The 17,672-nt window shown below is 51.8% G+C and overlaps 10 protein-coding genes across 10 annotated transcripts; 4 read left to right on the top strand and 6 right to left on the bottom strand.

The window, feature by feature from the left end:
* Positions 1 to 914: 914 nt before the first annotated feature.
* CC1G_03534 (hypothetical protein) lies at positions 915 to 2,410 on the bottom strand (the record flags this gene model as incomplete). The annotated part of the gene is made up of 3 exons (XM_001832468.2): positions 1,628 to 2,410; positions 1,521 to 1,569; positions 915 to 1,034 (listed from the first exon to the last, which is right to left on the bottom strand). The coding sequence occupies exons 1-3, from the start codon at positions 2,314 to 2,316 to the stop codon at positions 915 to 917; spliced, it is 858 nt and encodes a 285-aa protein (XP_001832520.2). The 5' UTR covers positions 2,317 to 2,410.
* A 175-nt stretch (positions 2,411 to 2,585) lies between these two features.
* On the bottom strand, positions 2,586 to 3,290 carry CC1G_15202 (hypothetical protein; the record flags this gene model as incomplete). Its single annotated transcript, XM_002910521.1, has 2 exons — positions 2,586 to 2,645; positions 3,138 to 3,290. 2 exons carry the CDS (start codon positions 3,288 to 3,290, stop codon positions 2,586 to 2,588), a joined length of 213 nt encoding a protein of 70 aa, XP_002910567.1.
* Positions 3,291 to 3,814: 524 nt separating this feature from the next.
* On the bottom strand, positions 3,815 to 4,893 carry CC1G_03535 (hypothetical protein; the record flags this gene model as incomplete). Its single annotated transcript, XM_001832469.2, has 5 exons — positions 3,815 to 3,990; positions 4,183 to 4,282; positions 4,574 to 4,652; positions 4,742 to 4,789; positions 4,850 to 4,893. The coding sequence occupies 5 exons, from the start codon at positions 4,891 to 4,893 to the stop codon at positions 3,815 to 3,817; spliced, it is 447 nt and encodes a 148-aa protein (XP_001832521.2).
* Positions 4,894 to 6,015: 1,122 nt separating this feature from the next.
* CC1G_03536 (hypothetical protein) lies at positions 6,016 to 9,314 on the top strand (the record flags this gene model as incomplete). Its single annotated transcript, XM_001832470.2, has 5 exons — positions 6,016 to 6,088; positions 6,156 to 7,151; positions 7,729 to 7,998; positions 8,055 to 8,453; positions 8,509 to 9,314. 5 exons carry the CDS (start codon positions 6,016 to 6,018, stop codon positions 9,312 to 9,314), a joined length of 2,544 nt encoding a protein of 847 aa, XP_001832522.2.
* A 735-nt stretch (positions 9,315 to 10,049) lies between these two features.
* Positions 10,050 to 11,310, top strand: CC1G_03537 (hypothetical protein; the record flags this gene model as incomplete). Its single annotated transcript, XM_001832471.2, has 3 exons — positions 10,050 to 10,239; positions 10,402 to 10,692; positions 10,751 to 11,310. 3 exons carry the CDS (start codon positions 10,050 to 10,052, stop codon positions 11,308 to 11,310), a joined length of 1,041 nt encoding a protein of 346 aa, XP_001832523.2.
* Positions 11,311 to 11,599: 289 nt separating this feature from the next.
* CC1G_03538 (hypothetical protein) lies at positions 11,600 to 11,853 on the bottom strand (the record flags this gene model as incomplete). Its single annotated transcript, XM_001832472.1, has 2 exons — positions 11,600 to 11,684; positions 11,750 to 11,853. The coding sequence occupies 2 exons, from the start codon at positions 11,851 to 11,853 to the stop codon at positions 11,600 to 11,602; spliced, it is 189 nt and encodes a 62-aa protein (XP_001832524.1).
* A 751-nt stretch (positions 11,854 to 12,604) lies between these two features.
* On the top strand, positions 12,605 to 13,809 carry CC1G_03539 (endoplasmic reticulum receptor). Its single transcript, XM_001832473.2, has 4 exons — positions 12,605 to 12,651; positions 12,713 to 12,921; positions 12,983 to 13,494; positions 13,549 to 13,809. Exons 2-4 carry the CDS (start codon positions 12,789 to 12,791, stop codon positions 13,801 to 13,803), a joined length of 900 nt encoding a protein of 299 aa, XP_001832525.1. The 5' UTR covers positions 12,605 to 12,651; positions 12,713 to 12,788; the 3' UTR covers positions 13,804 to 13,809.
* A 790-nt stretch (positions 13,810 to 14,599) lies between these two features.
* CC1G_03540 (haloacid dehalogenase) lies at positions 14,600 to 15,675 on the top strand (the record flags this gene model as incomplete). Its single annotated transcript, XM_001832474.1, has 2 exons — positions 14,600 to 14,671; positions 14,734 to 15,675. 2 exons carry the CDS (start codon positions 14,600 to 14,602, stop codon positions 15,673 to 15,675), a joined length of 1,014 nt encoding a protein of 337 aa, XP_001832526.1.
* Positions 15,676 to 15,740: 65 nt separating this feature from the next.
* Positions 15,741 to 16,448, bottom strand: CC1G_03541 (hypothetical protein; the record flags this gene model as incomplete). Its single annotated transcript, XM_001832475.1, has 7 exons — positions 15,741 to 15,807; positions 15,865 to 15,920; positions 15,973 to 15,998; positions 16,051 to 16,112; positions 16,176 to 16,221; positions 16,280 to 16,312; positions 16,364 to 16,448. The coding sequence occupies 7 exons, from the start codon at positions 16,446 to 16,448 to the stop codon at positions 15,741 to 15,743; spliced, it is 375 nt and encodes a 124-aa protein (XP_001832527.1).
* A 222-nt stretch (positions 16,449 to 16,670) lies between these two features.
* On the bottom strand, positions 16,671 to 17,596 carry CC1G_03542 (hypothetical protein; the record flags this gene model as incomplete). Its single annotated transcript, XM_001832476.2, has 8 exons — positions 16,671 to 16,783; positions 16,854 to 16,901; positions 16,963 to 17,033; positions 17,077 to 17,105; positions 17,167 to 17,228; positions 17,309 to 17,314; positions 17,412 to 17,444; positions 17,512 to 17,596. The coding sequence occupies 8 exons, from the start codon at positions 17,594 to 17,596 to the stop codon at positions 16,671 to 16,673; spliced, it is 447 nt and encodes a 148-aa protein (XP_001832528.2).
* Positions 17,597 to 17,672: the final 76 nt, after the last annotated feature.

Raw genomic sequence — 17,672 nt, forward strand, 5'->3', positions numbered from 1 at the left:
TGAACGCTCTTCGCCATTAGGACTGAGTGTGTTACAGTGACAATGACAAGGGAACTAAGCTTCAACCGAATTCGAAGAAGATTAAAAAGCACAAAACGGCAAAAGACTACGGAACAACTAGGGTAGCAGTACTAGCAGAGTCAAAAGAAAAAGTTAGGAGGGAGGATAGTGTAGCGATATAACAATGAGTCGTAATACTAAGTACAGTAAGTATGAGTGGTATATAAGAATTGGTTTGGTTTATGCAATTTTTTGGATGTTGCACAAGCGTCCGTTGAGAATGATTGGTGAAAAATGATTGGACGAAGCGTTTTTGTCTTATTTATGGAATGCGAATGGAATGAAGAGGAAGCGAGGAAAGGAAGGGAAGGAAAACTGAGAAAAGACAGTGTCCATGGGCCAAAGCTGAAGATAACGATAGAATATCAAAGGCAAAGTCCGAGGCGAGGAGTAGGACCTGGACACACTAGGCTATATCGGGATGATGCATACACCAGCGCGTCCCAGGGCCTTACGACTCCCATGAAACACGGCGCAGAAGTTTTAGACGACCGTGGCTGGCACGGAGCATAAAAACACGCCGCAGAGGAACGTTCGAAGTTCTGAAAAGCGAATGAATGTCGGAGCATCCTGCGGAATCGCGTTTGTCGCAAAAGGTAACCGGTAACCGGGAAGGTGTTCGTCCTGAATGAATAGAATGACGTAGCCAAAAATAGCGTGTCGAGGTCGAGTCATTTGAAGTCACTGGTGCCGCTAAAATATGTCGAGGGGATAGAGGGGGGCGAACATTGGTTCACGAAGGGAAAATTTCAAAGGAACGACAGGAGAGGGGCGAGCAAGTCGAAACTGAACCCGTTCTGTCGCCGATTCGATCCCCAAGTTCATGTCGAAAGTTTGCCGTCGGATTGAGCCGTTCAGATTTCGTTCCTCTTCAAGATGGTCATCAACCCAGGGATGTTCTGGACCTTGTCCAACGCGACCGGTCGTCGAGGATCAGGCTTCGAAGCGAGGCGTGGAGTAGCTGCGTATCGAATCTATAAATGGAGAGAGGGGTTAGCATGCGTGGTCTCATCTCCTATCTTTAGCTCAGACGCGAAAAGCGAAACAAGAGAAGTTGCGGGAGAAGGCGGACATTAGGGAAAGTAAAGGCTAAACTGAAACCTGGATGAGGCTTCAAGAGTAGAAAAGAATGAGGGTAGAACGACAATCAATGCTTTGATTGGGTTTCTTGCTCGAAGGTTGCCCAGAAGGTACTCAGCAGCAGCAGCGATAACGATAAAATTGATCGTTTCAATCTCACTTAGCGCGGGGAAGAGCGGTGGCGATTGGATGGGTGTGATGAAAGTGACGGAGGATGACGAGGAGCGACGTCGCTTGTAGTAGCAGCTCCACCGATCCGGCTCTTGTTCGCGACGTGCTCTCTGAATCCAAGGAAAACGTCGCGGGAGAAAAAAAAGAACGAAAGAAATCCGGAAGGGGCAAAGCGCAGAATGGAAACCACAAAGTGAACGGCAACACACCTGGACGCGGTAGATTCCGTTTTTTGGTCCGCAAATAGTGCTCTGCCATCTACAGGGGAAAATCGCAATCAGATGTGCACAGTGAAGAGAGAAGAATGGGTACTCACTGTTCCTCCACAAGTACGTTTGCGTTCGGCATTTGCGAGACTTTCTCCATAATGCTAGCCCTGGTGGCTCGGAGGAGAGTGGCGACGTTGACACCTCCAGCACACTCGTAGTAGTCCTGGCACACAACCTGGAGCGTCTCCTCTTCTTCAGAGGCGTCCTGGACAAGAGGGACAAGACCCGGGTGGGTGATAGGTCTCTCTCCAGAGGTCGAGACGAGGTGATGAGGCTTGGCTTTGAGTGGTTTTGGGCTGGGTCTGGCGTATGGCATTCCACCGCTGAGTTTGCGCACTTTTAGACGTGTGGGCGACGTCGGTGGGGAGGACATTGGGATAACGGTGGAGGACCCTGAAGTCGGGGATTGGGCCATCGGGAACGCATGCGTGTTGGAGCGAGACTTGGTGAGTGACAGGCCTCTCGAGTGTGACCGCCTGGTGGGTGTCGATGGAACCGGTGCGATTTCGACCTGGTCGTCGCTGGCTGGCTCGGCAGTCATCCGTGGGGTCGGTCTGACTCCAGCTCGTAGCGAGAATCGGCGGAGACGAATAAACATGCTTGCGACGTCGGAAAAGGTGAGTTTGCCCTTCCTGGTTGTTTCTTGTGCGTCTGGCGGTGGACTGGTGGTGGTGGTCGATGGGGGGTATGTGGGAGCTGGGCGAACACCTCCAGACCTTGTTCGTGAACGGAACATTGACATTTTGGCGGTTTTATAGTCTTCGAGCCCCTTTGGAGTTTACGGCTTTGTATCGATGTGGAGCTGGGCCTGTATGGCACCGAGAGTAAGGTGTGTAGGGGATTGTCGATCGAGGAAGGGGCAGACAAGTGAGGATCACAAAGGGAGAGGCTTGTGGGGTCCTTTATATGACTAGCACCGAAATCGGGCGCTCTAGAAGAAATAAACGTGTCTACCCGCGGAGTTTGATTCTTAGTCTCGAATTGAATTGATGGCAACGCTCTCCTCTATCCCTTTTTCGCCTCCTCCCCCGTGTCGCCAGGCGTCACCTGAGCAAGGTAATCGACCTGAATGCCGTTTTTTGTCTTCAGAACCCTGGAAACTTTTTGTTTCTGGGTCGAAATATCCTCAGGCGTCCTACTCCACATTCATAACCCGGGTTTCATTTCTACAAAACTTGGTTTGATGAGCGCAACCCAAGCCCTCTGAGAACCGACCGGCGATGGTTATTCGCTCATCTCCGCTTGTCTTCACTTGGATGCCGAGGATGGCCTCCTGACTAGGTTGCTTTCATCCACTCAAACCACGTTTCAGCGGAACAACGAGCATTCCAACGAGACCTTGTTGATCCAGTGGACGGGCGATACTCTGTGATCATCAATGAAAGAAGTTATCCTAGTCACTCGCCGCCCTAGATATCTATCATCACTCCTCGACATCGGTTTGGACTGGTTCTCGTGTTGTCAGGCCGGGAGATAGAACCATGATCTCCAGAACGTCGCGGATTCTCAGGAACGCAGTGTTTCGTCCTCTTGGCCAGGTGATCATGAACGACTTACGCTCGACTTCTCCATGAACAAACGACTCGGAATGTCGAAACGTCGACTGCAACCCCTTCCCTTTCGAAAGCACTTGAACAGTCTCTTCTCCCGCCTTTGTTTCATCAGAGCCTCCCTTTGCAACACAACATCCGCCTTCACATTCAAAGCCATTATTCACTCACCACGAGGCCATCTTACATCTACCATCTATGCACGATCACAACCGTCATCTGCTTCGATTTCCAAGTACACCAAAATGGCAAGTCACCGGGATGGCCGACATGCCCATCCATCAATCGCCAGCTATTCTGGTTCCCTCCTTCCCCTCAAGCGTCTAATCCGCCATTCCTCCTTTTGTTCAGCCCTTCCTTTCCGAGCGAGCCAAATCGCTTTATCCCGCGAATGATCTTCAGAATAAATGATACCTCGGGAACGAATCGAGACTTGCTATTGCCTCCGCACCCGCTGGCATCAAGCGCCCATGGCCATGGATTGATCGATGCACCGAATCCGTGGACCCTAACGTCGCAGTTTAGATTACACCGTTCGCCTCCGGTGCGAGGTCTAAAATCCATGGGCACGCGAGATAGGTGATTGTCTTTATGCCAACGTCCACAATCAAACTTGGGTTCTAGCGTAGGTTCAGTTGTATCCCTGTGATTCTCAGTAATTAAGCGCCCAATGCCTCCATGTCCTCACGAAATGGCGTGCTTCTCAGAACTCGAAGTTTGCGAGGAAGCTTTAGGGTATGCTTTTGGTGGAGTACGGATAGATTTTTGCTCATTCTTGCTCCACAGGAGATTCCCTTTTGATGTAGCGCCCTGCTGCGCTCGCTCGAAATACTCCCTCCCTCGTTCCCAAGGACACGCTTCTATTGCAGGACAACCCGTAAATCGGCGACTCCCTCATCCCTCGAAGGAGGCTGGAGACAGAAATAGGTCATTTCCTAACTGGTATGGGCATGCCGCATCTCAGTTGAGCTCGAAGCCTATTCCTGCTTGTCAACTTAACATTCAGATTCCCCAGCTTCATTTTGGATTCAGGGGCCACTTGCGGACTTCACGTCGTCTTGAGGGGACAGACGCCCATTTTGAAAGTTGCTGACAACGATCTTGGTCTGTCAAAATCTTGACTTCGCCGACGGAGATGTCTAACTCCGGTGCCTTCGTACGTTATCTAGTCAGTGACACGGGAATACGTGTAACACTCTGGGGTACACGCTCAGGCTAACTAATCCAGTCTCTTGTGGTGCGTTTTACATTATCGTTATCGAGTCTTCGAACCCCGTTTCGACAGCTGAGTAGTAGGATGAACGGGAATCTAAACTTTGTGAGCTATAGCTAGCCTCTAGAGGGTCGAGTATGTAACTTTGTAACTGTAACTTTCGTCTTGTGTGATTAACTGTCAATTGAACAGAATCAACAGATGAGGGGGGAGATAAACTTGCCACTAACCATGCTGCGAGCTGACCACCAATTTCGACCAACCCCCGATTGAACCGCACTCGTGTCTCCTCCCAAAATAAGCTCGAGGCTTGAAGATGTCACCGATAAGACCTGGTGACCTTAAACGATACTGAGTTTGTTGTGATCATAGGATATTGCGTGACATGGTAGACTTACCCTCTGTGGCCCCACAACTTGAACACGAGGAGGGCATGAGGCTTGGCGCTAATTGCCACTCGATTCAGAGGTACGTCGTTTCGTCATCTTGTTTCACTGCATGCCTACAACTTTTCTCTGGTGGATGTAACTTGGAGCATGGAGGGCTTCATTTAATTATACGAGGGACCACTGTACTCGTGTGTGTAGCAATTCATTTCGGAAGGATCGCGGGTTCGAAGTCCTTTGAAAAGGGATGGCCATGGGTTGGACGGCACCGTAGGTGACCTTCAAGCGCGCCTGGAACCCTAAAAATAGCTCGCCATTGTCTGAGGAGTCGTACCTCCACCCTGGGCTCACCGTGTTTAATTCAATGTACGAGCGCTCGAGGGTGGCAGGAAGGGAGCTCGCAGGGAGGGATGGTAATATCAGCCATGCTGATTACTGGAAGAATGATCGTCACTGGTGAGAGGCGCGTGCACTAGATGACGGATAACTTACTGACAATTTTATTTTATCTGTCACGAGTTTGTTAGAGATGACAATATGGTGCGACCGTGGCCGAATCTTCCCGCCATCAGCGCATCACAAACAGCGTATCGGGATTTGGGCGCGGGAAAACGCGGCCATCAAGCGTCCCACGGCCCATGCAAACGACGTCCTCCAAACGTCTTCCCACTTTCTCCTTCATGATCACAACCTCGGCGCGACGGTCCGCAAGTACCATAGAAAACTACAAGGAAAACTTGGTAGAAAATGGGTCACGCGAATGGTAGGTTCTCTAGCCAGGGACAAAGGGGAACTGACCTCAGAATATTTTTTGCAGGTAGAGAACTTTTGCATCGTGAGACTGAATTCGAGAGAAGCGACACTCTGCCCTTTGAAATGTCAGAAACTGGTCGTCCTAAAACCCAACTCGACGGCTAGACAAAGGGACTCCGACCCGGACCTTGTACCCCCCAGAAAAACAAAGGCAGTGGGAGGATATCGAGCGACGATTTCGCCTTCGAAGAGGACCAGGAACGTGACGGCGTGACGGCGGTGATGCCAACAACTTTGGGCCCCACCCTCGACTCCATCACACTGTGCAATAACTGTGCTACGAGCATAGGGCATTTTTCCAACGGTCTATAGCAGGAAAGTCGGAATGGCGAATGCGAAATCCTTTAAAACCAGGGCGCCTGTGGGTTCAAAATGGGTAAAGAAAGAGGACCCGGAAAGCCAATCGTTGCTCCTTCATCGTCCCCTTCCAGTCGCAGCTTTCATCACCCTCTCCGATATCTTTTCGCAACACAATGCCCGTCTATCGCAGCAATACACGCGTGCGCCATTACGACCACCCTTATTACTTGACGCCTCCTTGCAATCGTAAGTTGTTCTTTCATCCTCTGTGATCGACTGGATTGTTTGCTCACCCCTTGGTGTCTCGATTTAGACAATTCGATGGTCCCTGACCGAGCGGCAGCCTACGACACGTACGGGTCTTTGCAGCCCGCGCTCGATAGCGTCGTGGCTTTTGTCTCCAAGTTGGGACTTATACTTCCTGACTCCAATGCCTTACGTTGCAACGAACCGTCCCCGAACACCACTCCGACGTCCCCTCAATCCCCCGTCTACCAACCACCATCCCCCAAGAAGAAGGAGCCGACAACTACACGTCCCCCTCGTCCGAAAAATGTCTTCATAATCTTCCGCTCCGAATTCTGCAAAACCCGTCGCGATGCGACTCATGCCGATGGGAAGAAGGTCAACCAGAACGAGTTGAGTGTGCAGGCTGGGCAGATTTGGAACATGATGTCTGCTGAAGAGCGGAAGCCGTTCCAGCGGCTGCACGAGGAGGAAGTGCGGAGGCATAACTTGATGTATCCGGAGCACCAGTACGTGCCAAATTCTAGGAAGTCGAAAGGACCGGGTGTGAAGCCGAAGGTTGGGAAGAAGAGGGCTGGAGAGAAGGGTGCTGGCGGTACAGTTTTGCTTGATGACTTCGACTTCCTCCGCCCTCAGTCTGCCGGCTCTGTCCCAGCACCCAGTCCGGCTTCTTCAAGCTCTTCTTATTACGCGTCTAGCGAGTCGGAAAGCGCGGGTGCACCTGAAAAGGTCAACGACGTCCAGGCGAAGCAAGTTGCAATGGAGGCACCTCGACCATCGAGCCTCGAAACCGGTTTGGAACCTCAGCTGGGCAGCCTCGGCATTGACAACAACAACGATCACGATAGCTCTCCCGCGATCCTCCCCTTCAACACAGCCGTCGCTCCCTATACACCAACGTCAGCACTCAACTCTGCACGCGCAAGTTTTGCGTCTCGGTTGGGTGGTATTCCTGTCCCCCAAGCAGAGTTCACACCTGGACCGGCTTCGTCTTCGCTGGGTGATTTACCCTACAACTATGATGAGCTCCCTTCAGCTGGTCTTAACCTTGGGCCGCCTCGGTGTCAGTATGGACTTGGGGAGGACTCTGACGACTCACCTTGGCCTATTGTACCTTTAAGGCCCGATTCTGATTACATTCATCAGGAACAGGCACTGTGACTCTGGTTTATGCTCCTTGAAGTGGTATGCTCTGTCATGTGTTGTGTCACGAACTTTTTACGACCCTGTATGCGATGGCCCTTATGCCCTTGTAGTTGTATGTCTTGTGAAATACTGTATACATAGATGTGACCGTTTGTACTTTGTACTTTGTAGTGCCCCATCCATTCTGGAATTTCAATTTGAGCTCTTGGAGATCACTTCACATTTGAATGCAATGTAGTGAAATCATTGGCGATGTCAGTTGGGCTGCAATATTGGTGGAAGAATTCGATCCGACACCTGTCAGGCTGTCCATGGGAAGATATCAACTTGAGCGCTCTACTATACTGAGTTCTACCAGCAACTGAAAATACTCCGTGCGGAAAAGTGGAGCTGGTCCGACGTCCAACTTTAACCTTGCGACGCAAGGATTCCGATCGGCGGGACGGCTATGCCAGTGGTCTGCTTCGACGAACTGCCTTGCTGATGCCCGACAGACCCGTTAGATGAAGAACAGCTCTTTGAAGCCAAATGCAACTCAGAGAGCGCCGCCAAACTCTACTGTCTTCACCTCGACATGGCTGAACCTCCCATTTCCAATTGGGTGATTGTTGATGACGACAATCCAATCCTGCAGTACGACGGGGAATGGGAGACGAATCCGGAAGGAGTGGCGGCGATTAACCGACCAAATTGGGCTGGGCCCCTCTACAATTACACAGCTCGGTGGACAACGACTAGCGGGAGTGTGTCCATTACCTTTGACGGTATGTCACCCGCAGATCCTCACAAATAAATTAAATTTCATCATATATCTGGCTAGGTACATGGGCTCGACTACAGGGAACCACCAACCTGACTCGGAATAGCGCTTCATGCTCCACTTGTCCAACATGGACCTGTGCAGTGGACGGCCAGTCGGTGCCCTTAGTCGAACCCTCCTTTGGCCTCCTCAGCAACCGAGTCCTCTGCGACTCGGGTCCACTCCAACCTGGCTCCCACACCCTTACCGTTGATGTCACAGGAAGGGGCGACCCATTCTGGGTCGACTTCTTCCGGTACATTCCCTCAGCCCAAGCATCTATCAGTCCACCCCCAACATTGTTTGTGGATGCACTTGTCCCGGGGGTTCAATATGATTCTTCCTGGACGATGCTGGCGAATGGATGGCCGAACCGCATGACACATGCCCCTGGCGCCCAGCTTAACTTTACTTTTGTCGGTATGTGACTACGACTCGCTTTCAGCTGGCATGGGGCGCTGAATGTACCACCTAGGGACATCCATCGCATGGTATGGTATCATTCCCTGGAGATCCCCTTCGGTTTATGCTAGAGCCGAATACTCCATCGATGGCGGCCCTCCAATTCCCTTCTTCATCAACGACTTTCCAGAGAGTCCCGGCGACAGACTCACAAACCAGCTGTTTTTCAAATCACGGTCTTTGCCCGATGGGCGCCACGACCTCAATGTCGTTTATCGTGGCGATCCATCATCCGCACCACTGTCTTTAGACTACTTCATCGTTGAAAGAGGTGGATGGCTCAATGACTCAGCAATCGAGGACCCGGGCCCAGGTGGAGGCGAAGGCGCGAGTGGAGGTGGAGGTCAAGAACCTCCTGTCGAGCATGGGCTCTCCAAGGCACAGCTCGGAGGGATCATCGGCGGAGCCAGCGTCGCTGCGGTGCTTATTCTCTTGTTGCTCGCCTATATCATCTACCTTCGCCGCTCCAGGAAGCCCTCAGACGGCAGGTACTCAACCTTGCACCAGCCCAGCTCAGCTCCCCCAGTCTCGGAGATGGCGATACACCCATTCCACCCACGTGTCGCTGCGAACACCTTTAATGAGCCAACTTTACCGTCGAGCACCTTTAATCGCTCCATATTTGGGGGAGCGCCCGTGTTCAAAACCCGTGCCACTTCACCTGGGATATCGTCACCTTTGTCTCCAGCTGAAGGGCATTCGGGTTCAAGTTCAGGTTGGAGCACTAGTGGCATGTCCACGGATCCGGAGGGGCGCACGGCGGTGCAGAGGGCCCAGGATAATCCAGAAGACCGACCTCCAGTTTATACTCCAAGTTAAAGGGAGACGTGCTTGATTTTGTACTTCTCCGAGTGCTTCTCACCGAACGCGGATTCGACGACCAATGTGGAGGAATGCACCGTGAATGGTCCTCCGACCTCCAACAGTCGTCTACCCGCTGGAAGGTTGTCTTGCAGCTTTCTCCCATCTCTTCCCGGATGTGGGTGGCGAATCGCGATGTAATTCCATCAATATTTGGCGCCATCTTCGAAACCAAGCAAAGTCTCGCTGTGATCATGAGCCCATCTGATTCTTGGATTTGACTTTGTTCTCCTGCCTGCTCAACGACTTTAAAATGAATGGAGTCAGCTGAACAAGTGTTTTGTCTCATGAAGAAATGGAACGCATCTGTGAGCGAGTATCAGTACCGCTCTAATCGCACGGCTAACAATGACGTCGACGTAGATGATTGGCAGTGACAAAATGGGCGGCAATGTTGATAGAATTCGTACAGCCTGGGAAGCTCAAGGTTCGAGCGCTATGCTACCAACAGAACTTGGCTTCTTTCCAAGTGTTGTTTCATGTGGGAAAGGGAGGTGGTATCTCTGCAAGCACCATTTGACAGGGTTATTTTGATGGAAAGAGTGCCGAGACGAGTAACACAGCAGCCACCGTCTCCTTCGACGAACTGCTCTAGTGGTCCCCGACAAACCCGTTGGACGGACCTCTAGAGGGCGCTATGCAGTCAAATACAGCTCGGGGCGTCTTTCGACGCTACTGTAACTTTGCCTCACCATGGATATGCGTCCCGTCTTCAATGGGCTGATTCTCGATAACGACGACTCTCTTTTACGGTACAAAGGTGAATGGGAGACGAACCTGGAAGAGGTCGATGCTATCAATCAGTCGAATCGGGCAGGGCCCCTCTTCAATCACACCTCTCGGTGGACAACGGGTAACGGGAGTGTATCCGCTACCTTTCACGGTATGTCCGAACCCACTAAGTAACTAATCCTCACATCATTTCCGCGATTCCTCATCGTTATTCGGCGCGCTCTAATACTGGGAACAACCAACCTGACCAGCTCACCATGTTCAACCTGTCCAACATGGACCTGTACATTGAACGGCAAGCCGGTGCCCTCAGTTTCCCCCTCCTTCGGCCTCCTCAATAACCAAGTCCTCTGCGACACGGGCGAAATTTCACCGGCCCTCCACACCCTCACCCTCAACGTCGAAGGAGGGGGTGATCCGTTCTGGGTGGATTCCTTCCGATACATGCCCGCCTTTGCACGTATTGATCCACCTTCAACGCGGTTCGTGAGCCCACTGGACTCGTCGATTGAATACGACTCTTCGTGGACAAGCGTGACTGGTAGTACGGGGCCCCACCGCATGACAAATACCCCTGGTGCCCAATTGGAGTATACTTTCATGGGTAAGTGATATTTTGTCGTCTTCTGTTGTGGGCTGTCTCTGAGGGTAGCGGCGCACAGGATCGTCTGTGGCGTGGTATGGTATAATCCCAGCCGGGTCCCCTTCGCTCCCAGCTCGAATCGAATGGACCATCGACCGCAAACCTCCAAACTCGGTCTTCATCAGTGGCTTCCCAGAGACCAACGAAACGCTCACGAATCAATTATTTTTCAAATCGCCGGTGTTGTTGAACACGGTTCACAGCCTCAAGGTCGTTTACCACGGCAATTCCTCGACTGTACCGCTGGCGTTGGACCACTTTATCTATGAAAGAAATGGAATAATACTGGCTCCGACCTACCGCCCAAGCCGAGATGATCCTCCCAAACCGCTCACCGTAGGCCAGCTTGGAGGAATCATCGGTGGATCCGCGGTCGGTGCAGTCGTTATCTTCTTGTCCGTCATGTCTATTATACGCCGTCGTCGGGCTAGAAAGATGTCCTTGAGTGGCTCTTACTCCGCCGTGCGCCCTTCAAGTCCTTCTCGTCCGGCCTCGTCGCTTTCGCGCCATCATGGCAGGAGTTCGTATACTGGGTCTCAGGGTGGTCCACCTCCAGTTTATACTCCGATGGTACGGTGAAGGAACAAGGTGTGTGTCGCAGTTGGTTATAATCCTCCCTTGAATGTCAACTTACGGAATGGAGGATTGTGACAGGGTTTGATACTGGTCGTTATTGGCCAATCGTGTTCGATTATCGTTGCCCTCGTGTATTAATGCAGTAAAATAATACTAGTGTATGTTAAACATCTTAATTAAACAGAGATCCACGAGCGGGAGGTCAAAAGCACGGGGTGCCAGCACTCGCGCAAAGATTTCCTAATGGTTCGTCCCCAAAGCTCAAGACTATCTGCCAGGCGCGGTCACAGCGTCACTTCTTCCCGGAGGGGTCAGTGTCAGGTTGAGCGGGTTCGGAAGCGGATTTACCGGAATACTCGGATGGTTTGGAGGATGGGCTATGAGAGGAATAGTATATGGGTAAATGTATGTTTTTTCTGAGAGAAAAGAATGGAAAACTTACAAGCCATCCCAGATTGAAGAAGGGAACTCGGAGCTGGTCGGCGCCGGGGGTGGGGGAGGGAGATCCTCAAATCGAGCAACGGTGGACGAGTTGCTGGAAGACATTATTTCAGTCGATAAATCCTGAGGGAAGGATAGAGTCTCTGGATAAGATCTAAAATCTAAAGCGTCGATACGGTCGCCTAGACTTGCAGGCGAGAGAGAACCGAGTGAGAGGTTGTTTGGAAGGAGAAACCAGGCAGCCCGAGGTGCATTTATACGAATTCAAGACATTGTCAAAGTGAACAATGACTCCATGTTGCCTAGGTAGGACTTGGAAAAGGGCACTGTGGGTACGCTTTGACTCGCTCGTCCCGGAAGCTTTGTTATTTTTGTCCGCACAATCCAAGACCTTAGCCAGGCAACGGTGGTAATACATAGATCAAGGAAGCGTTTCGAGGAGATATCAAAAGCCCTTTGTCTGATATGCGCAACCAGTCGTTCTTCGAGCCTCGAGGATTACTGAAGTGCTGTTGACAGAGACTGGCAGGCGTCGTTATCCAGACTATTGTTGTCCGTGAAGGCGTTGTTTTCTGGGTTTAAATTTCTAGGTTGTCCAAGTGACTTCCAAAGCACAATGCAATGAGGCTTTCTGTAGTTAGGAAAGGCGTTTGCGCTTCGAAGTTTAAGCTTTTTACCAGAGTCAAAAAAATTCGAAGGAGTGGTTTGGGTTGAAGGAAGCCAGTTCTGTCGCGTGGATGATTTGTGGCTGTGCGATAATGGGGAAAGTTTGGCTTGGCTGTGACGTGTCTTTGCCCGACCGACGTGCCGTTGGCCAAACACATCACACACGCTTGTCCTCCGCCAGCTCATTTATCTTCCCAACTCCTTCCACATACCTCTGTCCGTCCCTTGTCTCTCCTTGTAAGTCTTGAAATTCCTTATATCCTGGCTCAGATGCTCACTGGACGCCCGTATGATGCAGTCTAGGTCTTAAAGAGCTGTGAAGCGCTCGAACCAACACCAGGGACGTCGAATATAAACAATATTGAGCACTCGCCATGAGTATGTTGGAACAGCAACTCAAGGCTCCGCCTGAGCTGAAAAAGGTGGCCGAGTTTCTGCGCGGATCAGGGTCTGGAATAAAGATTCGCGTAGGCGCTCTGGGTGGAAAGCGGATAGATTACTTCAAGGGTCAGTTCAATTCACACGTATCTGGGCCCTAAAGCTTATCGTTTCAACGGATTTTGTATAGGCAAGTCCGCTATCAAAGCCCTCCTCTCCCCCGCATTCGCCAAACAGAAAAACGTCCCAAAAATCACAACTGAAGACGAAGCCAAGACCGTTCTGCAGGCAATCAACGCATTCGCCTTCTTCCTCCGTGTCCAGCGCGGCGGTCACATTTCCTCGAAATCTGCGTCTCCAGCTGCTGCCGGCGGTGGAACCAAGCCTCCACGGAGTCTCCAAATCATCCCTGAACAAACCTTCCAACCAGACGAATACTACGCGTGGTTCTACGAAGGCTCTCAATGGACTACGTATGCTGGAGGAGTGCTCATGGTGTTGATCATGCTGGCGGGTGTCATGTTCCCGCTTTGGCCTCCGGTGATGCGATTGGGCGTGTGGTACCTGAGTATGGGCATGTTGGGTCTCATTGGCCTATTCTTCGCTATTGCCATTGTGCGGTTGATATTCTATATCATCACCGTGATAGTGGCCAGTCCTGGTATCTGGATCTTCCCTCAACTGTTCGCTGATGTTGGATTTGTAAGTCTCATCCTTGCCATCCCGTAGCGTCCACCTTCTTACCTCGCTATCCAGGTTGACTCATTCATCCCTCTATGGGAATGGGACATTCCTAAGAAGAAGGGCAAGAAGAAGAAGGGTGATAAGGAGGGCAAGTCGGAGAAAAAGGGCAAGTCCAAGGCGGCTGCTCCCGCTCCTACAGGCTCTAGCAACGGTGGTGGCGCCTACATCGAGGAAGTCGTGGAAGATGACGCTCAAGCACCCCAGTCCCAGCCTCAGCGGCGAACCAGGTCCGCCATGGTTGAGGAGGTGGAGGACGAGGATGCATAGATGTCGATTCTGGATTTCGAGTCGTCACCACTGCGACCGTGGGGGGACTATGGATTTCGGGGGGCATGATTTGGAAGTGGAACGACTCGTCCTGGGATCTACATACCGTCTGCTGGCACTACAGAGCGACTCTTGTTTACAGCGTTATTGTTCGGCCCCCTTCGTTCGGTCTTTCCTCCCTACCTACCGTCTGTTCTAATTTATTCGTGTGTTCCCCCAATCCGCCATGAAGCCAGCGCACTGATGACGGGGAGCTAGCAGGCTGGCCCCATGCTCTAGAGAAGTGGCAACGAAAGTACATATGTCCTGCAGGACATGCTCTTTTCCTAGGCTGGCTGGTTAAAGGACGGTGCTACCCCGACCCCTGACAGTGCGAGCGCCTGAGTCACGGCCGGACGTTCGGAGGGGAACTGATCTGCTCCGGATGCCGGACTTGCCCGTCCATTCTAACCCAAGCCAAACCTTGCAACGCCCTGGAGTGAGCAGGACCGGACGATCTATAAGTTGGAAAATTCTGGGCCACAGGCTAAATCGACTTGCCGGAGGGCTGCATCAGCTCGAGAAAAAGGACCTGTGCAACGAGCGCTTGTGTTTGGTCATTAGCGCCCGCGGACTCCGGGCCGTTTCGTCAATCACCACTGACGTCACAGGCTCACCCGGTGACCCCTCGCACCATGCGTTCGGTTTCGGTCCCTCAAGTCTTCGCCTGACTCGAACTGCAATCATCCATCTACGAGTAACCAGGATACCCCAATCTTGAACAATTTGTCTCGATCTCTTCAAATCTCTGCACATCATGTCTACCCCCGATAATGGCCAACTTACCGATAGAAAGATCCTCATCTTCGACGTCTATGGGACGTTAATGGTATGTCGCTTCGCTTATCTCACGAGGATTAAAGCTTAAATGCTATTGCCATCGTCACAAAGGACTGGGAAAGTGGGATCTACGACGCCCTACAGCCTTTATTCTCCAAATTCGAAGTGGCGAAGAAATGGTCTAGGAAGGAAGCATTGCAAGCCTTTGGCGCTGTCGAGACAGACTTGCAGACCCAGTTTCCAGAGATGCCATACTCGGAGCTACTGGCAAAAGTTCATGAAGTCCTCGAACAGAGGTTGAAGGCTCTCTCTTCGCAGGACACTCAGGCGGCGACTTTGGATGCCGGTCATCAGGTTGCTGGAGAGGCACCTAGTGGCTCTAGCGCCACGGGCGCCTCTACCTCTGCAGACGCAGGAACAAGCGCCTCATCAAGCGAATCCAATCCCCACACCGCGTTTGGCAACTCGGTTAAGAACTGGCCGATCTTCCCTGATACAACCGACGCCCTCAAGCGACTCTCCAAACACTTCAAGCTTGTCGTCTTGTCGAACGTGGATCGGGGTTCATTCCAGTTCACTCATGCTGTTCTTTCCACCGGAAGTCTTCCGTCTACAAAGGAGGTTTTGGAGCCATACCTCTACCCCACCAACAACCCTAACAAGTTCTGGCATCCGCAGGCTACGAGTCCCAACTCGGCTTCACCATTCACAGTCCTCGCCACCGCGCAGGATACGGGGTGCTACAAGCCATCTCTAGGCGGGTTCCAAGCCCTACTGGACTACGCGAAATCCCACCCCGATCTCCTTGGTGGAAGCCTCGGAGAAGGGGAGGATATCAAAGAGAAGGTGCTCATCGTTGCCCAGAGCTTACCCCACGACCACGTTCCAGCCAATCGGCTCGGGACCAAGAGTGTGTGGATTGATAGGCAGTCGGCGGTAACGTGCAACGAGCTCCCTGGTGCGGGTGGTCAGGCGAAGAAGATTTGGACGTGGAGGTTTGAGACGCTTGGGGAGATGGCGGATAAGGTGGAGGAGGAGCTTAGGCAATCGTGAGGCGAGGGAGGGTAATTACGAATCGCGTATATTCTCTGAGGACTAGGAAGGACGAATGGACACCCTTAATCGCTCTTTGGCTCGATAGGCTTTGGGAAGCCGGGTTTACCGCAGCGCTCTGGTGACAGGCACCTGTTACAGAAGATGGTCAACAAGTGCAGGGAAAAATCGAAGTGAATATGAACTTACAGCCCAAGGTCAGGGTATACGTAGCAGCAACTGGTGCCAGCAATACAGGTTCCATCCTATAGAAGCTATGGGTATGCCTGTATGTTTGATCATTATCAGTCCACTCACCCTAACTGGTCCTGCGATTCCAGCACCTGTGAAACCATCAGTCGGCATTGAAAGATACAGGTCGCTGGGGTCACATACAGAATCCGCCTTCTTCAATGAACTTGTCAGGGCATTTCCCTCCCTTCGGTACAATCGTACACCTGTAGCATTGGAACAAAATCAAGAGTCAGCCGTTGGAGAGTGGGGAGGATCATGCTACGCACAAAGACCTGTCTGGAGAGACGTTGCAGCAGACACTGCCTTCCACGCCTGTCGCAGTTGGGCTCGTGTTAGTGCCTGCTGATGCAGTATTGTGTGGCTATCTTACAAGTGTCTTTTACTGGTCCGGCGATGCCGACACCTGGAACGAAGGGTAAGCGCCCGGCCCGTTAACGGTGTCATGTTCACTCACAGAGGCCACCTACAGGGATGACGGCGAGAGCATCACGAGCCACAAGGGCTGCTAGGAGAATGGGGAGCAAGAGCTGACGGACCATGGTTAATGAAGGTTGGATGAGAATCCAGACGTCCGAAGACCTCACTCATTATATACCCCCTCGCAGATGCGTACCCATGAACCGTCAACTGTCGGAACACAGAGTAACACGAGATCTATCTCTAGCGGCGAGTTTAATCCGACGTGGGGGTCGTCCTTGTACTGAGTGGGAGAAGTAAAGAAGGGCGGTTCTTTGACGAGCGTGGGGGTATGGCGGATCAACTCATTGAGGAGAGGAAGCCATAGAATCCAACGGGGGCCGTACTAGTAGGCCGATCACATTCAAATTGAAATTGAGTGGGATGTTGTAGTTGTCGCCCTGAGTAGTCACTGGCACTTGGAGTATATTCACAGAGACCTAAGAACGAATGGGCATAGTCAAGCCTCCGGCGGTTCGAGGGCTCACAAGGGCCTTGGCCACCCCTGCTTATTGCACTGCTCTGGTCGCAAGCACCTGTTGTCGACAATAGTCAGCGAGTGCAGGGAGAGCCGCGGATGTCTAAATGCCAACTTACAAGCCGACATCCACATATACATAGCAGCAGGTGGTACCAGCAATGCAGAGTGCATCCTATGGAAACCCAGACTATGGGTATAGTCATATGCTTGATTATTATCAATTCACGCACCTTGACTGGCCCTCCAAATGCAGTGGCACCTGCAGAATTAGTACTATCAGCCCTGAATATCTGAGATACAGCGGATGTGGGGTTGCATACATAACCCGCATTCTTCAATGAACCTATCCGGGCATTTCCCTTCTTTCGATACAATTGTGCATCTGAAATGGTGGGACGAATTCACATAGTTGGTTCTTGGCGTTAACGGGCTTGGTTGAGGGAAACCATTGAGGCTACTCACAAAGACCTGTCGGGAGAGACTTCACAACAGGTACTGCCTTCTACACCTGTCGTAGTAGATCCAAATTATTGCACGCTGATGCAGAATTGTACAGGTTTCTTACAGGTGTCATTCACTGGACCGGCGATTCCGGCACCTGGACGAAGAGAAGAGCAAACGCTATAAGCGCCCAACTGGCGCCCAAGGCGAACTGGTTAACTCACAGAGACCACCGACAAGAATGGCAGCGAAAGCCTCACGGGCCGTAAGGACTGTTACAAGAACGGGGAGCAAGAGGTGACGGACCATGGCCGATGAAGGTTGGGTGAGAAATGCGAATTCGAAGACTTCATTATATACCCTCTCCAAGAAACGTACCCGGGGA

Source organism: Coprinopsis cinerea (assembly GCF_000182895.1).
Source record: "Coprinopsis cinerea okayama7#130 chromosome 9 map unlocalized cont3.9, whole genome shotgun sequence".
Lineage (NCBI taxonomy): Eukaryota > Fungi > Basidiomycota > Agaricomycetes > Agaricales > Psathyrellaceae > Coprinopsis > Coprinopsis cinerea.

Bases quoted from the DNA above. Each gene is read 5' to 3' on its own strand.
- CC1G_03539 (XM_001832473.2), top strand. From the start codon at position 12,789: ATGAGTATGTTGGAACAGCAACTCAAGGCTCCGCCTGAGCTGAAAAAG. The intron at 12,922-12,982 runs GTCAGTTCAATT...GATTTTGTATAG, and splicing joins GCGGATAGATTACTTCAAGG to GCAAGTCCGCTATCAAAGCC. The intron at 13,495-13,548 runs GTAAGTCTCATC...CTCGCTATCCAG, and splicing joins TGTTCGCTGATGTTGGATTT to GTTGACTCATTCATCCCTCT.